This window comes from Mustela putorius, unplaced genomic scaffold, assembly GCF_011764305.1.
Source record: "Mustela putorius furo isolate JIRA1106 unplaced genomic scaffold, ASM1176430v1.1 tig00003863_pilon_pilon_pilon, whole genome shotgun sequence".
NCBI classification, from domain to species: Eukaryota; Metazoa; Chordata; class Mammalia; order Carnivora; family Mustelidae; genus Mustela; species Mustela putorius.
This window is the reverse complement of record NW_025422015.1, coordinates 5487632-5508471: the sequence shown is the minus strand read 5'-3', so window position 1 is coordinate 5508471 and position 20840 is coordinate 5487632. Positions and strand designations below refer to the sequence as shown.

General features: G+C 34.3%; 1 protein-coding gene across 6 annotated transcripts in view; it reads left to right on the top strand.

Moving 5' to 3' along the window:
- Positions 1 to 20840, top strand: part of SENP6 (SUMO specific peptidase 6) — a 122978-nt gene that overhangs the window by 25024 nt on the left and 77114 nt on the right. For all 6 annotated transcript variants that reach the window (XM_013056275.2, XM_013056273.2, XM_013056272.2 and 3 more), the window contains exons 3-5: positions 1398 to 1458; positions 16195 to 16337; positions 17505 to 17609. In XM_013056275.2, the coding sequence (XP_012911729.1) occupies positions 1398 to 1458; positions 16195 to 16337; positions 17505 to 17609 (309 nt within the window). The remainder of the gene's footprint in view (positions 1 to 1397; positions 1459 to 16194; positions 16338 to 17504; positions 17610 to 20840) is intronic.

Genomic DNA, 20840 nt, shown 5'->3' with positions numbered 1-20840 from the left:
CCATTGCTATTATTAGGTGCCTTGATTTATTGATCTGGTTTTCCACTGGCTAGCACTAGTTCAGAGATACACAAGTATATATGTACATTTGTGTGTGTTTGTGTGTGTGTGTGTATATATATGGTGTGTGTGTACATACACACACTTTTATATATACACACACGCATATACATACACATACACGTTATAAAAAAATCCATAAAGTTATACCAAAACTATAAGTATTTTTTTTTAAATTGTACACAAGAAGTTATTCAGAATATATTGGCTGAATACTGTAGGAGCTTCACTTCTGTCTGGGGAATAGCTCCATTCATAATTACCACTTTTATGTGCCTTCATCTATGAGATACTGAATTGAAGTGAAGTTTTAAGGAGAGCTTTGAACTGGTATGTTTCTCAGCTAAAATTGGTATTTTATGGTTGTCTTTCTCTTGTTTTTTTTTATTTCTATTTTAACTAAGATAAATTTTTAGTATATATGTAGTTTCAAAAGATTGGAATTAAATCTGAAATTGAGTAGAAAGCATCTCACCTTTTAAACATTTTTGTAAAATGTTTGGAAGAAAAATTTTAATATGAAAAAAGTAGGGATGTGTATAAAATAATGGAACAAATATATTTTTATTTTAATAGGATTTTACTAAAAATAGTTCTGCAGAGTTGTCTTTAGAAGAAGGTATTTTGATTTTCTTTGTTAGATTCGTCATGATTATGTAAAAATTTTTATATTTGAAAGTGTTACCTATTCTGCATATTTCATTTATGAATTACACTCTTTGGCTCATCATTATAAGAGGCTCCTTAGGAGCGTCTGCTTTTTTAATATCTTGAGATTAACATGAGCTATTAATAGATATATCATTCTGGTCTTTTAGAGTCTTAGACCAATCATTCCAAAGCGTTGATATTTGTAAGAGTTGCAGAGGTAACACACTTTTTTTTTTTTTTAACATCATCTAAGTTTTTCTTACCATTTTTTAAAATCTGTTTTGTTTCTCTGTTCTTTCCCCCTAATTTTAAATCTAAGACAGAAAGGGAAAATGAGTAATTATATATGAAATCTACATTTAAGGAAATAAAAATTGCATGTTTGTTTATAGCAAGGGTCAACAAACAATAGGCACATGGACCCAATCTGGGCCATCATTGGATTTTGTTAAGAGTTTTATTGAATATAGCCACACATATGATCCGTGGCTGCTTTTCTACTAAAACAGCAGAGTAATTGGTATAGAGACTGAATAGCCTAGAAAGCCTAATTTACTCTCTGGCCCTTTATAGAAAAAGTTTGCTGATCCCTGAATTAGGTAGGCAAAGAGAGTAAAACTTCTGAATTTAATGTATGGGTTGTAATTGTCACTTAAGGTTTTTTTCCCCCCTTATTTTCTGTGTAGTGAGGCAAATCTACTCAGTGTAGATGAAGATGAGGATTCCGAGACCTCAAAAGGAAAAAAGGCAAGTGTGCTTTTCTGACTTTTTTTTTTGTTAATTTTTTTAGGTTATATACTAAAAACTAATACTTCAAAAGAAGACTTTTACATATATATTTATGTTTTTATTTATTTGACAGAGAGAGATCACAAGTAGGCAGAGAGGCAGGCAGAGAGAGAGGGGAAAAGCAGGCTCCCCGCCAAGCAGGGAGCCCAATGCGGGGCTCGATCCTAGGACCCCTGAGATCGTGACCCAATATGAAGGCAGAGTCTCAACCCACTGAGCCACCCCGGCACCCTTTTTTAAATTTTTCTATTGAAATTCCCAACCACCCACTTCCCCACCCAAGGCTAGTGGTGTTCCCAGTGTCTTGTTTATTCCATCAGATTTTATGCATTACAAAGAAAGTATATTTTTCTTGCCCTATTCTCTTACATTAACACAATTAATAGCGTACTGTACATGATTTTTAATCTTTTTAAAACTAATGTATCTTAGAGACCACCCATAAGCATCCATTTAAACACCCTTGTTATTTTCCATGGGTGTATAGTATTCCATTGTATGATATACTGTTCTTGTCCAATGCAACAGTATTGAAAGATATTTATGGTGTTGTCCACCTTTTCTTCTCACCCTAAAATAAGTTGAATAAAGTCTCCTTCTATATATACAAACATATCTGTAAGATGAATTCCTGGCAGGAGAGCTGCTGTATTAGGACAGATACATTTCTAATTTTGTTATACCTGATTTACGCTTTTACCAGCAAATCTGAGTATGCCTGTTTCCCCATACGTTTGTCACAGTGTTATCAACCTTTTGATATTTGTTGGCAAAAATAGTATCTTGGTATAGACTTAATTTGCATTTCTTTTGTTATGAATAAGTTGACTGTTTTCATATGTGTAGTCTATTTCCTTTTTGATGATTACTAGTTAATATCCTTTACCTGTGTTTCTATTTAGTCTTTTTTATTTTTATTTTTTTAAGATTTTATTTATTCATTTGGCAGAGAGAGACACTGTGAGAGAGGGAACACAAGCAGGGGAAGTGGAAGAGGGAGAAGCAGTCTTCTTGCTGAGCAGGGAGCCCTATGTAGGGAGCCCGATATAGAGGTTGATCCTATGACATGAGCCGAAGGCAGACACTTAACAAGTGAGCCACCCAGGTTCCCCTCTATTTAGTCTTTAGAACATTACCGAGCCAGAGAAATTCTTTTTATATTGAGCCCAGGCACACATTTTCTCACATTTTTGACAGCTCTGAAATCTGTCTAGATGCATCTTATAATAATGGCATGATATGGTTTAATTAGAAAATTTTTCTTGGGACACCTGGGTGGCTCAGTTGGTTAAGCATCTGTCTTCAGCTCCAGTCATGATCCCAGAGTCTTGGGATCTAGTCCCACATGGGGATCCCTTATCAGTTAAGGAGCCTGCTTCTCCCTCTGCCTGCCACCCCCCCGCCCCCGCCGCCGCTTATACTCTTGTGCTCTCGCTTGCGCTCTCTCTGGTAAATAAATAAAATCCAAAAAAATTTTCTTTTTCTTTTTACATTAGTATTTACAATGATATGTATCTTACAGTGGTTCATTAGGTTTGATGAAATACAGTGTTTGGGAGAAATTGGCCCCTTGCTGTGATACTATCAGCTAATATTTTAAATCAGTTTTTTTTTTCCACTAATCTTTTGTCTTTGCTTTTGGTGATTATTACCTTTGAGAAAATGTATTTTCTTATGTTGTCAAACTATATTAATTTTTTTTCCTTTTATGGCTTCTGAGTTAGAGTCTTTGTTCCTGATAATGTTAACTTAGTTACTTATTTGCTTTGTCCTACTAGATAAATAGTTTCACAATACCAATACAAATATAATTGCTAATAAAATTATTTAAAATTTTTTTCCTTCTTTTGCTTGTTGGTGTTTGGTGGCACCACCAGGTATATCCTACTAGGAATGTGTATTTAAATTACTGGGTTCTTTGATTTTTTTAAGTGAAGTCTTTTAAAAATTTATTTATTTATTTATTCATTTATTTATTTATTTATTTATTTATTTATTTTAAGTAATCTCTACTCCTAAGAGTAGAGATCTCTACTCCTGGAGCTTGAATTCATAACCTTGAGTTTATCTCCTCTGACTGAGCCAGCCAGGCACCTCTAATTTACTGTTTTTAAATCAATTGAAATGATTTTAATTTGTTTTATAATTATGCAAAAATATTTACATGATTCCAAAGTAATATCTATGAAAGTTTTATTCAGAAAAGTCTAGGTTTTGTTTGATTCCTTCTATCCTTTTCTCTTTGACCAAAAAAATTACTTTGTTTATAGCCTTTAGTTGTTCTTTCCTTTCATTTTTTTTTTTTTTTAAAGATTTTATTTATTTATTTGACAGACAGAGATCACAAGTAGGCAGAGAGGCAGGCAGAGAGAGAGAGAGAGAGAGAGAGGGAAGCAGGCTCCCTGCTGAGCAGAGAGCCCGATGCGGGGCTCTATCCCAGGACCCTGAGATCATGACCCGAGCCGAAGGCTGCAGCCCAAACCACTGAGCCACCCAGGCGCCCCATCTTTCCTTTCATTTTTAATGGAATATACAACCCTTCCCAGAGAAACCATCCACACTGTTTCCTACCTTGATTGTTTTACTTAATAGTATGGTCTGTGGACCACTCCACTAATAAACTATTTAGAAATCTTTATTATCTCTTTTATTGTTAAATAGTACTCCAGTGATTGGATGAACAGTAGATAATTACTAGGTTCTCTAGTGATGAGCAGAGGTCTTTCCCAGTATTTTGCTATTGTAAGCAGTGCTTAAATAAAGCCTCATGCTTATGTTTTCTCATACCTTTATGGTATATTTATGGAATAGATTCCTAGAATTGCAGTTACCATTTCAGAGGATAAATTTACATGTAATTTTGCTAGTTAGTGCTAAATGCCTCATTCATAGGAATTAGCATTTGCCATTCCCACTGATAATAAATGAGAGTTCCTGTGTCTTTGTAATCTTGGGAAGCATGTGGTCAGAGTTGAATTTTTACCAATCTGGGCTAGCACCCTCTTCGCATATTTCCTATACTTACAATTGGATAATACTGGGACTTCTAAATTTCTTCTCCCCCCCATCTTTGTGGGGGTTTTTTCTTCCACAACATCTCTGTTTTGTCATTTAAGGGAAATTACAGAATTTAAAGTCTTTCTCTTACGGGCACCTGGGTGGTTCAGTGGGTTAAAACCTCTGCCTTTGGCTCAGGTCATGATGTCAGGGTCCTGGGATTGAGCCCCGAGTCGGGCTCTCTGCTTGGCGGGGAGTCTGCTTCCTCCTCTCTCTCTGCTTGCCTCTCTGCTTACTTGTGATCTCTGTCTGTCAAATAAATAAATAAATAAAATATTAAAAAAAATAATAAAGTTTTTCTCTTAGTACTCTAAAATTTTTATTGTTACATTGAAAAACTATAAGGTTTTTATATTGCAATTTTCTTTAGCTTTTATTTTAACATCTTGATTGCTTAGATTGTACTTTGCAGGGAAAAATAAAAGGTGTTTTTAATTACTAACTTCTGTGACATTGGTTTTCAATTTACATGTTTTTTTTCTTGAAGATGCCCTTAATTTAAAAAAAAAAAAAAATGCCTTATACATTTGTAAGGATGTAAGTGTTGATATTTTAAAATAAAACTTAAATGATATTTATGTGTATCTAGTGATCTCTTAAATAATTCTGATTTGCAGCTCAGCATCATCTACTTTAAAAAATATATGTACCATCTCCTCTTTGACAGTTGGAAATTTTATATTGTGCCTTTTTCTCCTTAAATTCATATTTCTGTTCAGTTTTCCCATAGAACTTTAATTTCATATATATATATTTTTTGTATATGTATTTTAACTTCATGTCTTTTTATGCAATTGAAAATCTTTTAGTTACTTAAACACACTAATAGATACACATGTATTGAAATTTAACATTAATTTTTAACTATCACTACAAGGTTCTAAGTATCTTTTTTACTGGATTGAGTTATCCTTATAATTATTATTAAAGACTTAATCTAAAATATGTTATAGTTATTTGTAATTATTAAATTTATTATGTAACATTATATTAGAAATGTATTTCTTAAAATGGGTGGTGCTGTTTTCTTTCTTTATTCATTTGATTCATATATCCATAAACAAGTATTATTTATTGCTAGAATAAGACTTTCAGTAGCAATTTTTTTTTTTTTTTTAAGATTTAAGAGAGAGCCCACGTGTGTGAACGAGTATGGGGGGCATACTCACCATGGGAAAGGGAGAGTCTCAAGCAGACTCCATGCAGAACCCGGGGCTTGATCTCACAAACCTGAGATCACAGCCTAAGCTAAAACCAAGAGTCGGAAGCTTAGCCAACTGTGTCATTCAGGCACTTTGCAGTTTTCTTCTTGAACTTTTTAAACCAAATGCTGAGAAATTTGGTCATATAGTAAATAGATAAGGATAGAGTTTTTCTGTAACATTATCCTTCAGTTCTTTCCTTTTCAATTAAACGCCAAAAATCACATAGTAACATAATATTTAAAAGGTAAAAATAATTTGTGGTCCAGTCATTAGAGTCATTGCTCTTCTGAATTTGGGGAAGTATATTAAAAAGGTTTTATCACATTTGACAAGTGACCAATAATTATACTTGCTACTTTTAGATTCCCTTTTTTTTTTAACTAGATACTGTGAGAAATAATTAAAAAAACTGAAATCTTGTTAACTGCAGGATACCTCTGCCAATATGATATATTTTTTTGTGAACTATTTTGTAATTTTTGTTTTGTGTATTTTTTAAAATGTTGGAACTACATATTTTGTTCATTTATTCCATGGAATGAATGAATATATATATTTAATTTAATATATTTAATTTAATTTGTATCTTCATGGCAAGCATTTCATTTCACTTCAGAATTCTAGGGTAGAAAAATACAACCTTGTTGTTTTGACCTGAGTTTGTTACTTGGTTGTAATAAGCCACAGCAGATTACAGTCTTGTTTTAAAAACTTGGGCTTTCTGGGCGCCTGGGTAGCTCAGTGGGTATTTCTTAAAATGGGTGAGCCTTTGACTCAGGTCATTATCTCAGGGTCCTGGGATGGAGCCCCGCGTTGGGCTCTCTGCTTGGCGGGGAGTCTGCTTCCTCCTCTCTCTCTGCCTGCCTCTCTGCTTTCTTGTGATCTCTGTCTGTCAAATAAATAAATAATATCTTTTAAAACAAAAACAAAAGCAAAAAAAACTTAGGCTTTTGGAACGCCCGAGTGGCTCAGTCGATTATGAGTGAGTAGCTGTGATCCCAGGGTCCTGGGATTGAGTTCTGCATTGGGCTCCTTGCTCCGCATTGGGCTCCTTGCTCCACAGGGAACCTGCTTCTCTCTCCCCGCCTCTGCCTGCCACTCTGCCTGCTTGTGCATTTTCTCTCTCTCTCTGACAAATAAATAAGCAAATAAAATCTTTAAAGCGAACAACAACAAAAAAAAAACCCTTAGGTTTTCTTTGAGTTCTCATTTGATTTTCTCCTTGGGACAATGCTTTTCTTGATTATAATTGGAATAGAATATACAGAGCCGGTAAGTGCAAATTTTTATCACTTTTGTTTTCCATTTTGCAATCAAATTAAGGAAATCTAATAAGCTTGGTCTAGAATATCATTTCTGACCCATGGTTAGAAATACATGTATTTTAAGAGAAATATTTATAAAATGGGGAAAGATATGAAGACCTCCTACTATTTTCTGTGCCAAAAGATATCCAAGTATTTCTAGTTGTTCCTTTCAGGGAGTTTTTAGATTCTAATACAATAGGTGAGAATTATGTCTTTCTCTTGTAAAACAGATAAAGGTTTATTGGGAAAGGAGGTACTGTATAATGCCTTTTCTATAGATGGGTTTAAATACACATTCCTAGTAGGATATACCTACCCATCTATAGATGGATTTCTGTAGATGAGTTTTAAAGTAAATCGGTTTTAAGAAAGTATAAAAATGGAGATTGATGATTTAGGAATTGATTCCCTCAGAAAGTCTTTGTATATCCTAAGGGGTTACATATTCTTGGATTTTTAATGGCTAATATATAGGTCCATATGGATCATTGGTTTAAACTGATAGAGTTCTTCTTCTCAAATGAGCATGGAATTAGGAGTAGGCTTTTTCTTGGATTAAAAATGTGTTAGTATTCTTCCCCTTCCCTTTCACAGAATAATCTGTTTACCTTTGGGCTTCTGCAGTTTCTTTGTATCTCTTTAGATAATGAATACATGTCTTTCATTAGTTCTGGAAAAATTGTAATCATTATATCTGTGGATATTACTTTTCCACATTATTCTTTCCAGAACTGTTATTAGAATTAATAATAATATCATTTTTTCATATCCTTTAACTTGTATTTTATATACAAAAGAAAAAAAAGGGGGCACCTGAGTGGCTTAGTCGGTAAGTGTCTGCCTTGGGCTCAGGTCATGATTCCAGGGTCTTAGGATCAAGCCCCACATTGGGCTCCCTGCTCAGTGGGAAGCCTGCTTCTCCTTCTCCCACAGCCCTTGCTTGGGCTTCCTCTCTCGCTGTATCTCTGTGTCAAATAAATAAATAAAATCTTTTAAAAAAAAGAAAAGGATAAAGAGTAAAGAACAAAATCATTCCTATACCATATTCTAGGTAATTTCCTCAGCTCTGTCTTGTAATTCACTACGTTTTATCTTTATCTTTGTCTTAATCTGCTATTTAATATTTCCGTTGGATTCATCTTTTTTCTTTTTAAAAAATTTTAAATTATTTTTTTAAAGTGGGCTCCACACCAAGTCTGGAGTCCCAGCATGGTGCTTAAACTGATGACCCTGAGATGAAGACCTGAGTGGAAATCAAGAGTCAGACACTTAACTGACAGAGCTACCCAGGTGCCCCTTTAAAAAAAAAGGCGGGATGGGGGGGAAGCATTTATCATTTGTAGAACTTCTGTTGGTTCTCTTTCAAAATTTTGTTTTTTCCCTAGTGTCTAATTCTATTCTATTTATTGTTTCAATATCCATTTTGTTTTTAAGAATTTAAATGTCTTTAATGTACATTTTATGTATCTTATTTAATAGATTCTTGTTTTAATAGATTCTTTTAGGTTATTTTCTGAAGTTCTTAGGTGCTAAATATCCTGAATACTTGTTTTTTTTGTTGTTAAATTGACTTATTTGATGTCTGGTAAGTTTGGGTGGATGGTAACCACATATTGATAATTTTTACACATTTCCACAGTCCCAATGAAATATTTTGCTGGCAAGCAAAATAGACAAGTTTCTTTTTCCTATGGAGCTTAAATTCTAGTAACTGACTGTACTCATTTGTTACTTAATGAGTAATATAATACAAAGTTGGCAAACTAAGGCTCAGAGGCCAAATCTGGCCTATAGCCCATGGCCTAAGAAACATTTTTAAATGGTTTCCCCCAAAGTCAAAAGAATGCTACGTGACTATTCCACGAAATTTGAATTTTGTTTCATAAATAAAATTTTATTGGAAAATCAGCTGTGTTCATTTGTTTATGTATTGTCTATTACTGCTTTCATGGTACAACACAGATTTGAATTAGTTGCACAGAGTTGAGTGATTTCAGTAGAGGTTGTGTGACCCACAAAATACTTGTTAGGTGGCCTTCTACAAAAAAGTTTTGCTGATCCCTATCCTTTGTTTTTACCTTTACCATGTAAAGGCATTCTATGTAGATTGATACCTAGTTAAGAGAAACAGCTTTATTGGATGGGTAATAAATATTTGAGTTAGTTAGACAGAGAGTATCATATTCTAGGCATGCTAATGTCCACTTCATAGGATGTTGTAAGATAGATGGTTGTTCTCCTGATCTTCTGCTTGCATTAGCTAAAAAACTGTCTTAGGCTATTGAAGGGGGAGAGGCAAACGGGAAGGAAAATTAAAGTTTTTTGGGAACCTCCAGACTGAATATATTATCTTGAATTTGAGTAGTGGTAGTTTTCTTCTCTGTGAAATAGTCATCCATAAATGAATGGCTTGATTTTTAAAATTTATTTATGTTATTTCTCCCAGGAATTTGATGTAGATAAGCAAATTAAGAGCGCAAATAAAATGAGGGAAAATAAAAATTATTAGGCAGAGAAAAGTAGATGTATTAGGGATTTAAAATAATTTATATGTTGTATTTTAATTCAGTAGTTATTTTTAAGTGTTCTGCAAGCTAGAATTATGTCCTATAGATCTACACTTGTGTGAAGAGAATCTTTACAACTTTATATCCTATGATTCTCCTGTAGAATAAATTCTCCCCCTACCCCCACCCTTCCCAGAGCTACCTCCTAAGTGTAGCAGTGGTAGGGAACTTTTTCTAAGGTAATTTGATGGTATAGTAAGAGATTTTCTTGAGATAAATCATCTCTTACAAAGCTTAAAGTAGTGGTTTTCTGTTGCCAACTGAAGTGTATGTAGTTTTTAATAGTAACCTATAGGCAGTGGAATTGGCAAATTTAAGAATTTAGTTATATAGATCCTCTTGCTTTAATGGTGAGCTTGTTGGGTTGTTTGTTGCTGTGCCCTAATGCTTTCTCAAAAAAGTTTTGAAAATGTATGGGCATTTAACCAAATATGGTTGAATTACCTGAGTTATGTACCTGCATATTAGGTATGATAATTTTGGCTTAAACAGTTCTTAAGAGGGAAGATTAACTTTCTACATTTATATAAAGGAGTATTTAGCACAGTTCCTTTGTTTTTGAGATATTTTGTATCCTAATGATGAATTCTTCTTGAATAACACAGTTTGTCTTAGCGTTTGTTTTTTTTTTTTTGGTTAAGCATCCTATTTTTATTTCTCTAAACACTGTAAAAATTCCTCATGCATGGGAAATCAGACCAGTCTTTAAATGTTTAAAGCCATTTAGCTAGTTTGGACAAGTTACTTTGCTTTTTAAGTTCAATAAATTTTGTAACAGAGATGGATAGAATATCAGTAAAGTTTAAATGACTTACGTGCAGAGATTTTGAGAGAAGAAAACTGAAGTGCGAAATTTGAATGTGTTAATCCCATCACTCAGTAGCAGCAAGTAGTTGGCCTGATGTTTTAGGTGTGGTTGTTTGAATCACAATCTAAAGAACTACTGAAATGTCTAAAATAAGGAGATTGAATATAAAGTAACTTACATAATGCCTATTCATACTAAGTGTTCACTAAATACTAATTTTCATAATTGCCTAGATAGGAGTGGAATTTGCTTCTGAGATTCTGTTTTAATGTTAAATACTTTTATTACAGCATGTGCAAAGATTGAGGGTTTATATTGAAATATAAATATTATATTTGGGAGGCTAGTTGGAATTTTCTGGCCCAGTCAAGTCCGCTACACCATGTAGCTCATATATACTTCTGTAAAGTATATCCCTAAGTTCATCCTTTCACACAAAAGTTTATTTATTTTTTTTTTAAAGATTTTATTTATTTATCAGAGAGAGAAAGGGGGAGAGAGCGAGCAAAGGCAGACAGAATGGCAGGCAGAGGCAGAGGGAGAAGCAGGCTCCCTGCCGAGCAAGGAGCCCGATGTGGGACTCGATCCCAGGACGCTGGGATCATGACCTGAGCTGAAGGCAGCTGCTTAACCAACTGAGCCACCCAGGGTTCCCCACACAAAAGTTTAAAGCTAAAACCATCTAAACTAGTTCAGATAATGCTGTTCTCCCCAGCTTGTGCCCGGTTCTCTCTGTATCTAGCCTGTGTAACTTGAGTTCAATTTATGATCTCATTTTGTTGTGTGGAACTCACAGTCTGTGGACATCTTACTACAGGTACCTCACACATCCTGCCAGAGAGTGTTTTATTTATTTTTAAAGATTTTATTTATTTATTTGTCAGAGAAAGACAAGAGAGCGAGAGGCAGGCAGAGAGAGAAGCAAGCTCCCCACTGAGCCACCCAGGTGTCCCGCCAAATGGTGTTTTAAAACTTCATCCTCTTTGGTAAAATATCTCCTGGAGGATCTTCTACTCCTCTCCCCAGTCTCAATGTTCCCTATCCCTTTTTCTCTGCTTAAGTACACTGGATTTTTTGTTTGTTTTCGGGTCTTTCATGACAAAAGGGCTTTGTTCAAACTGGGGGCTGCTTACTGTTGCTTAGTGCTGCTTCCTCAGAGCATGGACAAATAAGTACATCATAGGCATGGGATATATATTTGCTGACTGACTTATGGCACCAAATGAATGGATATTCCTGCCCCAGAATGATCTGGAAATCAAGTCTAATCAGGAACCATTTGGGGAAGGGCCTTAGTTAGGTTCTATAAGCAGTAGAGAATAGGATTTTTTGAAGCAGATAGGTTGTTCAATCTTTCAAAAAATACTCTACCAAATTCTGACACTCTACCACTTCACTTTATTAAATGCTAAGGTGAAAGGTTGTTTCCATAATAGAGAGTAGTACCAATATGAGATTTTGACAAAGAATATCATCTAGAACTCTCTCAACAATCCATAGGAAAATTCTGGTTATAAGAAGTATTATGTATAGTTCTTTATTTATAACACATGCAATCTTTTAAATAGTCTAAATTTTGTATCAAGTCATCAGAGGCTATGAAGTTGGGTCAAAATGATTGGACTACTGGTGAAATACGTTCATTCATTTGTATTTTGATGTTGTGCTGTCTACTTTATAAGACTCTGAGTAACATAAAAGGTTACATAAAATTCACTGTTATATTTCATTTGAGAATATCATCAAATCATTTTCGGTTATATTAGTCAGAATGTCTTCTTTATTATGCTCTCTCAATGAGAATTTCAAGTATTGTAGTTATGTTACCATTTGCTGTGCATTACTTTATCGATCTTAATTTATTTATTACTTTTATATCTTTATTTAAATTCAGGTAAGTTAACATATAGCGTGGTATAGGTTTCAGGAGTAGAATTTGGTGATCATCACTTACATATAACACCCAGTGCTCATCCCAATAAGTGCCCTTCTTAATGCCCATCACCCATTTAGTGCATCTATCCACTCTCCTCCCCCTAGCAACTCTCAGTCTGTTCTCTGTAGCTAAGAGTTTCTTATGGTTTGTCTCCCTCCCTGTTTTTGTTTTTGTGTTTTTTAAAAATTTTATTTATTTATTTGAGAGAGAGAGAGAGAGAGAGAGCACAAGAAGGGGAGGGTCAGAAGGAAAAGCAGACTCCCCACTGAACAGAGAGCCAGATGGAGGACCTGATCTCAGGACTCCAGGATCATGACCTGGGCCAAAGGCAGTTGCTTAACCAACTGAGCCACCCAAGTGCCCCACCCTCTCTGTTTTTATCTTACTTATTTTTCCTTCCCTTACCCTCTCTGACTTACTTCACTTAGCATTATGCTCTCTAGCTCCACCCATATCCTTGCAAATGGCAAGATTTCATTCTTTTTTATGGCTGAGGAATAGTCCATTGTGTATATATATATATATTGCACACACATACACACACACACCACATCTTTATCCATTCATCAGTCGACGGACATTTAGGCTCTTTCTGTAATTTGGCTATTGTTGATGGTGCTGCTATAAACATTGGGGTGCATGTGCCCCTTCAAATCAGCATTTTTGTATCTTTTGGTTAAATAGTAGTGCAATTGCTGGGTCATAGGGTAGTTCTATTTTTATTTTATTTTTTTAAAGATTTTATTTATTTGCCAGAGATCACAAGCAGGTAGAGAGGCAGGCAGAGAGAGAAAGGAAGGGAGCAGGCTCCCCGCTGAGCAGAGAGCCCGATGCGGGGCTTGATTCCAGCACCCTGAGATCATGACCTGAGCCAGGAGGCAGAGGCTTTAACCCACTGAGCCACCCAGGTGCCCCAGGGTAGTTCTATTTTTAACTTTGTGAGTAACCTCCAAACCATTCTCTAGAGTGTGGCATCAGTTTGCATTCCTACCAGCAGTGCAAGAGGGGTCCCCTTTCTCTGCATCCTTGCCAACATCTGTTTCCTGAGTTGTTAATTTTAGCTGTTCTCACAGGTGCGAGGTGATACCTCATTGTGGTTTTGATTTTTACTTCCCTGATGATGAGTGATAACCATTTTTTTCATGCTTCTGAGGTTTCTAACAAGATATGTATCAAAATCATCCAAAGCAGTGGTCCTCCTGTGTTAGTGTACATCAGAATCACCTGGAAGGTTTGATAATAAGATTGCTGGACCCCACTTCAGAGTTTCTGATTTAGGAGATCTGGAGTGGGGCTGCTAATTTTCATTTTAAGTGTTCCCAAAGGATGCTGGTTCTCTGGTCCAGTGAACCATACTTTTACAACTCTTCATTGATTTAGGGTTTTTTTTTTTTTTTTAAATAACATGGGACTAGACCAATGTCATAATGACCGGATAGGTCTAATTTTTATCAGCTGAATGTATCATAATGACCATTTGTTTATGATAAAATAATTTATGGGCTTTATTATAATCAATTAGTTAATTTGATGGGGGAGACTCAGAGGGAGATAATCTCTAAGCAGACTCGGTGCTGAGCATGGAGCTTGACGTGGGGCTCGATCTCACCATCCATGAGATGATGACCTCAGCCAAAAACATGATTTGGGCACTTAACCAACTAAGCCACCCAGGAGCCCCAATCTATGAACTTTCTAAGAAAATATATCTGTATTTCTAATTGAGTGGAACTACTGGTTATTGAATTCCTGCCTATCTGCCCATTTCAGGGCTCAGCGATTTGTGTGTATTTTTGTTAATGCATGAAATAACCCCATGATTACAAGGAAAGTTACTTGGCCTGAAAGACAAGTCTGTTTGATTCCTAAATTGTTATTTCCACAATAATGCTTTATTTCCTATGAAAAAGGTCCCCAAATGCAAAAGTGATTGTATTTTCCTACTAACAGAAACAAAAGAGTATAATAATTCAAGTGTTTTTATCCCCTATTTTTTTTTCTGTTATTAGTTGTTTATCTTGGTTTTGATCACATTGTCTATTCTCTTTGAGCCTGTTATGAATAGTAAATATTGCATATGAAAAGTCATAGAGATACTTTGAGGCCTAGAAAATAACCTGTTTCTGGAGGAGATATATATTTACTTCTGGCTAGTTACTAGGAACATTAGCAATCTCTGTCTCAGATCATCTTAATTCAGTGGTTCTCCAAGTATGGTCTCTGATTGCCAGCATCACTTGGGGACTTGCTAGAATTACAGATTGTTTGGATCACCCCAGTCCTAATGAATAAGAATAAACTGTAAAAGTTTGGACACAGCATTTAACAGACCATTCGGGTAATTCTGATTTACACTAAAAATTTGAGAACTGCCTTAATTGAACTGAAGGTTGAGATAATTGGAAGGTGGATTTCAGTCTATACAATGACTGTTACTCATAGGCTGTAATTCTGATCCAAAGTTTGAGGGGTTTATGAGGCCCTTCCTATGTGGTGGATCTTCATCTCCACTTTTTGTGTCTCTAGCGCTCTGATGGAAGTTCATTTTAGCCTCTCAGTTGCATCTTCTGGAATCAAGAGGTGCCTCAGGGGAAAATACAAATCTGGGTTTAGAGCTCTGCGGTTCTTGTTCCTATCTTAATTCTTTATTATTCACTACTTCCAGAGCCCTCAGGCGTCTCAAACATACATTTTTTAAAATTTGTATTTTGTCTAGCATTTTTCTAGTTGTTTTCAGAGAGTAGAAGGAAATGATCTGCATTACTTAATCTACTATTACCAGAAGTGGAGGAGTCTGAAGCCCATGGCTGTAAAAGATTAGGAAGTAAAGAAATGTCTTGAAGAGGAGAAATGATGTGTCAAAAATCGGTCTTTTTTGGAACTTTGTCATGTAGATATGCCTAAAAATAGGAATGGTATTGACACAATGAACTCTGTACTCAGGAGGACCTTTTTTTGAGGGAGCTATTTTTTTAGGGAACTCTGTTAGGTTTCCATGGAGATCAACGAGTGGGGGGGGGGAGCCATGTTCCTTTCTCCTTATGACTGTATTTTATAAATGAGTGAGAAATAAAATATTAAACTTATTGTTTCAAAATCAAGTAGATAACTGATTTTTTTAAAGTGTTGTTTAGGTCATTTATCACTCAGAACTGAAGATTTTTCTTCTCAATGAGTCTGAAAGCAGCTTTTAAATATCTGGTGAAATGAATGTAATAAAAGTTGGTTTCTTTGTTGAAAAGAACTTCCCAAGAAATGCCCATCCTGTTGTCATACTATGATCCCCCCAAAGTGATTGTTATTGATGTGTTTACATGATCATTTGCAACTTTGAAAGTATTCAGACATTTCAGTTTCTGTGTTTGTATAGAAACTTTGACGTTAAGGCCACACTCCTTGTAGGAGTTGAAGTGGTAACTTATTGCCATATTTGACTGTACTTGTCCTACAGATAGAAGCAACAAGGGAAATTTTTTTTTTTTTTTTTACTCTTAGGAAAGAGCTATTCTAAGATACTCTACCCTCAAGTCTTCTGTTTTTCTCTTTTAATTATCTCAAATACCTTTGGAGACTTTTAAGTGAAAAGGAAATAATACTGTACACATCCATGTTCCTACATATTTGTGTTAATCTTAGGAAAAAAAAGTAATAATTCAATTACAGTTGAATTATTCTTAAATTCATGCCACTGTAATCCCTCTCTCCCATCTATAATAGCTGGTATGCATTTTTGTAGCTTTTTTGGTAAGTGGGTTTTCAAACAATCATGTTATGGTGTTTATTGACTCTTCAACATTTATGGATTTTTTTACAGTTAAATCGTCAATCTGAAATTGTTTCTACCAGTTCTGGTGATCCCTGGAAGACATGTGCAAGACGAAACAAGGCTGAAAGTTTAAAACCCTTAAAAGGCAACCCAATTGGACTTAACATGTTGAGCAACAATAAGAAATTGAGGTATAGGCACTTCACTACACATTCCTACAGAAAAGATAAAGTGTTTAACACCAAAAACTAACTACCTTTTTGGCCAGTTGACCCAAACTGTACCTTTTCTTTTCACTGTTAGCAATGCCAAGAGGTAGAGTGTTCCATTGTGTGTATTCTTTGCTTTGAATCCTGGGATTAGGGTTGATTGCAGTGATTTCTTGGTTCTGAATAAAAATATTACAGTATTTTAATAAAAATAATATAATACATATCTGTATACATATATATATACAGATATATTTTCTCTGTATATATATATATATATATATATATACATATATATATATACAGTAGAATAGGATTTCATAAGATGAACTTGCTCTCACATAATTATTAAAGTCTTGGTCATAATATTAGAAGTAGAAGGCATTGGAGGGTAGAATGCTCCTGTCTCCTCTGCGGGATACTTAATCAGGATTTTCTCAGTAAGGAACCTTTTTTTTTTTTTTTTTTTTTTTTTAAGGTATCTTAATTCCTCTTCTCTTCTAGATAAACCCACTTTTCCTTTGTGGTACTCATAGGGACCCACTGTTACTGATATGATTGGGCTCTTATACGTCCCAGAAATGTTTGAAAATCCCTGTTTCATTTCAATTTTGTCAATTTATAGATAGAAAACTGAGGTACATAAAGGCTAAGCAACTTTGAAGTCAGTGGCAGAGTCAGAAGTAGAATTTGGGACTTCTGACTTTTTTTTTTCTTTTACAGCAATACATTTTGTTTTTATTTTGGCATGTAAGAAAACTTTATAATACTCATGGTTTAAAAGCTTTTTATATGGATAGTCCCTAAAAGAGAAGAAGAAAAGAAAATATATCTGAATTAATTTATAAGATATAGTGCAGAACATTCATTTAGGGTTCCTGCTTTCTATTCCAGTGTTCTTCTACTCTGTATCTTTCATGAATTGTTTTGGAAACATTTCAGAGACAAATTCAGAGAGTGGAAAACTCCTAATGGACAATTTAATGTGGTCATTTGGGTTGGATTGATACATAAATATATTTAAATATATGTATTTTTCTTAATGTGAAGGTTTTTGTGTATGTGTGTACGGATTTGAAAGGATTTCTTTTGCATATGTTTGTGTAATTTTCTGTAGTTCAAATTATTCTTTGTCTCTTGCATCTGCAGTGAAAATGCACAAAATGCATCAATGTGTTCCGGAACTGTAGTTCATGGTAGACGTTTTCATCATGCTAATGCACAGATATCACTAGTAAAAACAGCAGCTCAAAGGTAAGGATTCGAATTGCCTTTGTGTGTGTGTGTGTGTATGTGTGGGTGTACATCCTTTTTAATTGTTTGGCAGATTTTTTTTTTCTTTTTCCTTTAACTAATTTTTTTTACTTTGTGGAACTTTACTGTGTTTCTCTTCTCTGTAACAAGATAATCCTGTCTCTGAAATAATTCGTATTTTAGAATTTCATTATTAGATAACTGTTTTTGAATAAATCATATTTGTAAGTAGAGACATAAATAAGGGCCTTTTTATTGCATTATATTCCAGTTAAATTAATCTGATTTTACAACATTGACTGTACAACATTTGACAAGAAATCTTCAGCTGGTGGTTTAGCTCTGATGAGTATAACTACAGTTATTAGCTTACTTTCTTTCTAAGATTTATTGGATTTTATAGTATGAAAATAACTCACATTATTAGTTTTAGCTGAGAAAATTTTGGTTTTAGTAGATTTGGTGGTTCTCATTGATCATCAAAGTAATACTTGAACCTTGAAATAATGAAAGTAACAATCGGGAATCTTACTGCTTTAAGTGTGGGTTTTTCATGACCGTTTTTGAATTATGAAATTTCAGTTGAATTTCAGTTCTGAGCCAATTCTGACTGAGAAATTCTTAGCATCCAACAATAAAATAATTTTTGCATTATGAATAGTTATATAAAATATTTTTATAAATAGTAAAATTTAAGGATTTGGTATCTATGCTAAATGCTGTTCTTCATTTTTTAAAATGTCAATCCAGATTGTTGCTTATTCAGAAAATGTCCTGACTCTCAGAAACCCTTTCTTTATTTGCTGTGTACATAGATTTGGTATAGCATAGATTTTTAACTTAAAAACCATAAATCTTTCTCATACTTTAAGATCTTTCTTTTGCTTAAATATTTTATTATAGATAAAAGATTATAACATTAAATATTCTAGAAATTCAACTAGAAAGAAAGAGACCTTACTGCACATATCAAAAAATTTGCTTTTTTACTGTGAAGTACACAAATCAAACTCTCTAGCTGACATACGGCATAAACATGAGAATAATAAAAGGAGAATAATTAGTGGGGAGGCAAAAAGAAGAGACATAGTGTTTTTCACACACTGATCACATTGATAGAATCCATTGCTGACAAAGATTTGTCTTTTTTATATTCTGAAAATTGGTCCATTTGAAATATTATTTATGGTTTATAATCAACTGATATATTCTACAACCAAAATTATTATTGCTTTTGAGCTTATTTATTAGTTTGGAATTATTTGCAGTGTGACCTATTCTCTCCAGCTCTACTTTCGTCATTGGTAATGTTAAAAACTGATTTCATTCTGGAAATTGGTTTGTGTTTTGTTTTATTCTACGTCTTGATACCTGTTACACCTTGCATATGTATTACTGGTATCTGCATAAAAGATTAGATCCTGTTAAGAGAAAATGACATTTACTAGTAAAATATTTCTTAAAAAAACAAACAAAACCCTGAATTTGTTTGTATTTAGAGGAAACACTCCTGAGTGAAAATACCTGACCAACAACTAGGGGGAGTAAGGAAAACTGAAAAGTCATGTTAGCATATTCTATTTATGTTTGTCTGTTATTTATAGAATAAACATTCCTTATTCTCGCTACAGTGTGTTGTTAAAAATATTTTGACATTCAAAAACAATTCATGGAGAGTTTTTAAGTTTCTTCCTTCAAAATCATTGAGTGATTTTATGCTACCTGCCAGGCATAGATGTGGTACAGAGTAGTCAAAGGTATATATGACGAAGTCCCTGCTTTCAATCTCAAGTTTGATTAAGGTAGAGGATAGAAAGATGAGTAAACAAATAATTACATGGTGAGCACAGTGTAGTAGATACAGTTTGCATAGTGCTGTTTCAGAGAAGGGAGCTGTGAAGAATTCACAAAGAAGTATTAAAGAAGCTTTTGCATGAACTAGCTAGAAGAGAACACTCCATGTAGTAGGAATCACATCTTCAAAGGCATGAAGAAAACCTTCACCTAAGATGGTTATTACTGTTTAAAAAAAAAAAAAGGTTCCTACCAAACCTTTGGTTTTATTTTCTTTATTTTTCCTTTTTTTTAAACCTTTGGTTTTAATTAGTGTAGTTTTGGCACAGTTGCAGGCTTCAGAAGAGGTGAGCACCCTGGTTTTTTTTTTTTTTTTTTTAATTTTTTAGTTTTTATAAACATATAATATATTTTTATCCCCAGGGGTATAGGTCTGTGAATCACCAGGTTTACACACTTCACAGCACTCACCATAGCACATACCCTCCCCAATGTCCATAACCCCACCCCCCGTCTTGTAATCCCCCTCCTCCCAGCAGCCCTCAGTTTGTTTTGTGAGATTAAGAGTCTCTTATGGTTTGTCTCCCTCCCAATCCCATCTTGTTTCATTTATTCTTCTCCTACCCCCTTAACCCCCCATGTTGCATCTCCACTTCCTCATATCAGGGAGATCATAGGATAGTTGTCTTTCTCCGATTGACTTATTTCGCTAAGCATGATACCCTCTAGTTCCATCCACATCGTCGCAAATGGCAAGAGTTCATTTTTTTTTTTGATGGCTGCATAGTATTCCATTGTGTATAAGTACCATATCTTCTTTATCCATTCATCTGTTGATGGACATCTAGGTTCTTTCCATAGTTTGGCTATTGTGGACATTGCAGCACCCTGGTTTTTACAACTCAACTCTTAATTTGAAATTAAAGGAAATGCCACAAGTTAGTAATTCACATCTTGGAGAGAGGGGTATATCTTGTCTTTTAAGAGTAAATCACACCTGCATTTTGAATAATTTGTAGTTCTTTATTAAGATATAGGAACAAGTACATCACACTTTTTTAATCTGAAGGGAATAAATGAAAATTCTTAAAATACCTGATTAGATTAGCTACTATTTGGGAGAACACTATGATTTCAGTCTGTTTTCTTATTGCTATTACAAATCTTAATATAAACATATTTAAAAGATAGGTTGTTTATGTACTAATAGTAATGGAGGTGGATACTCTTAATATAGAAAGATGAAATACAGAAATTAAAGAAATCTTTATAACTCTATACCATCTCCACCCCTCCTCGCTTCTTTGAGAATTGCTAAAAGAGCACATTTACTGGCTTATATTTTATTTACATTTCCCCCTTTTTTTTTGTTTTTGTTTTTTATTAAGGGTAGGTGAAAAGACTTGTAAGGACCGTAGGGGAAAATGAATGTCTGCA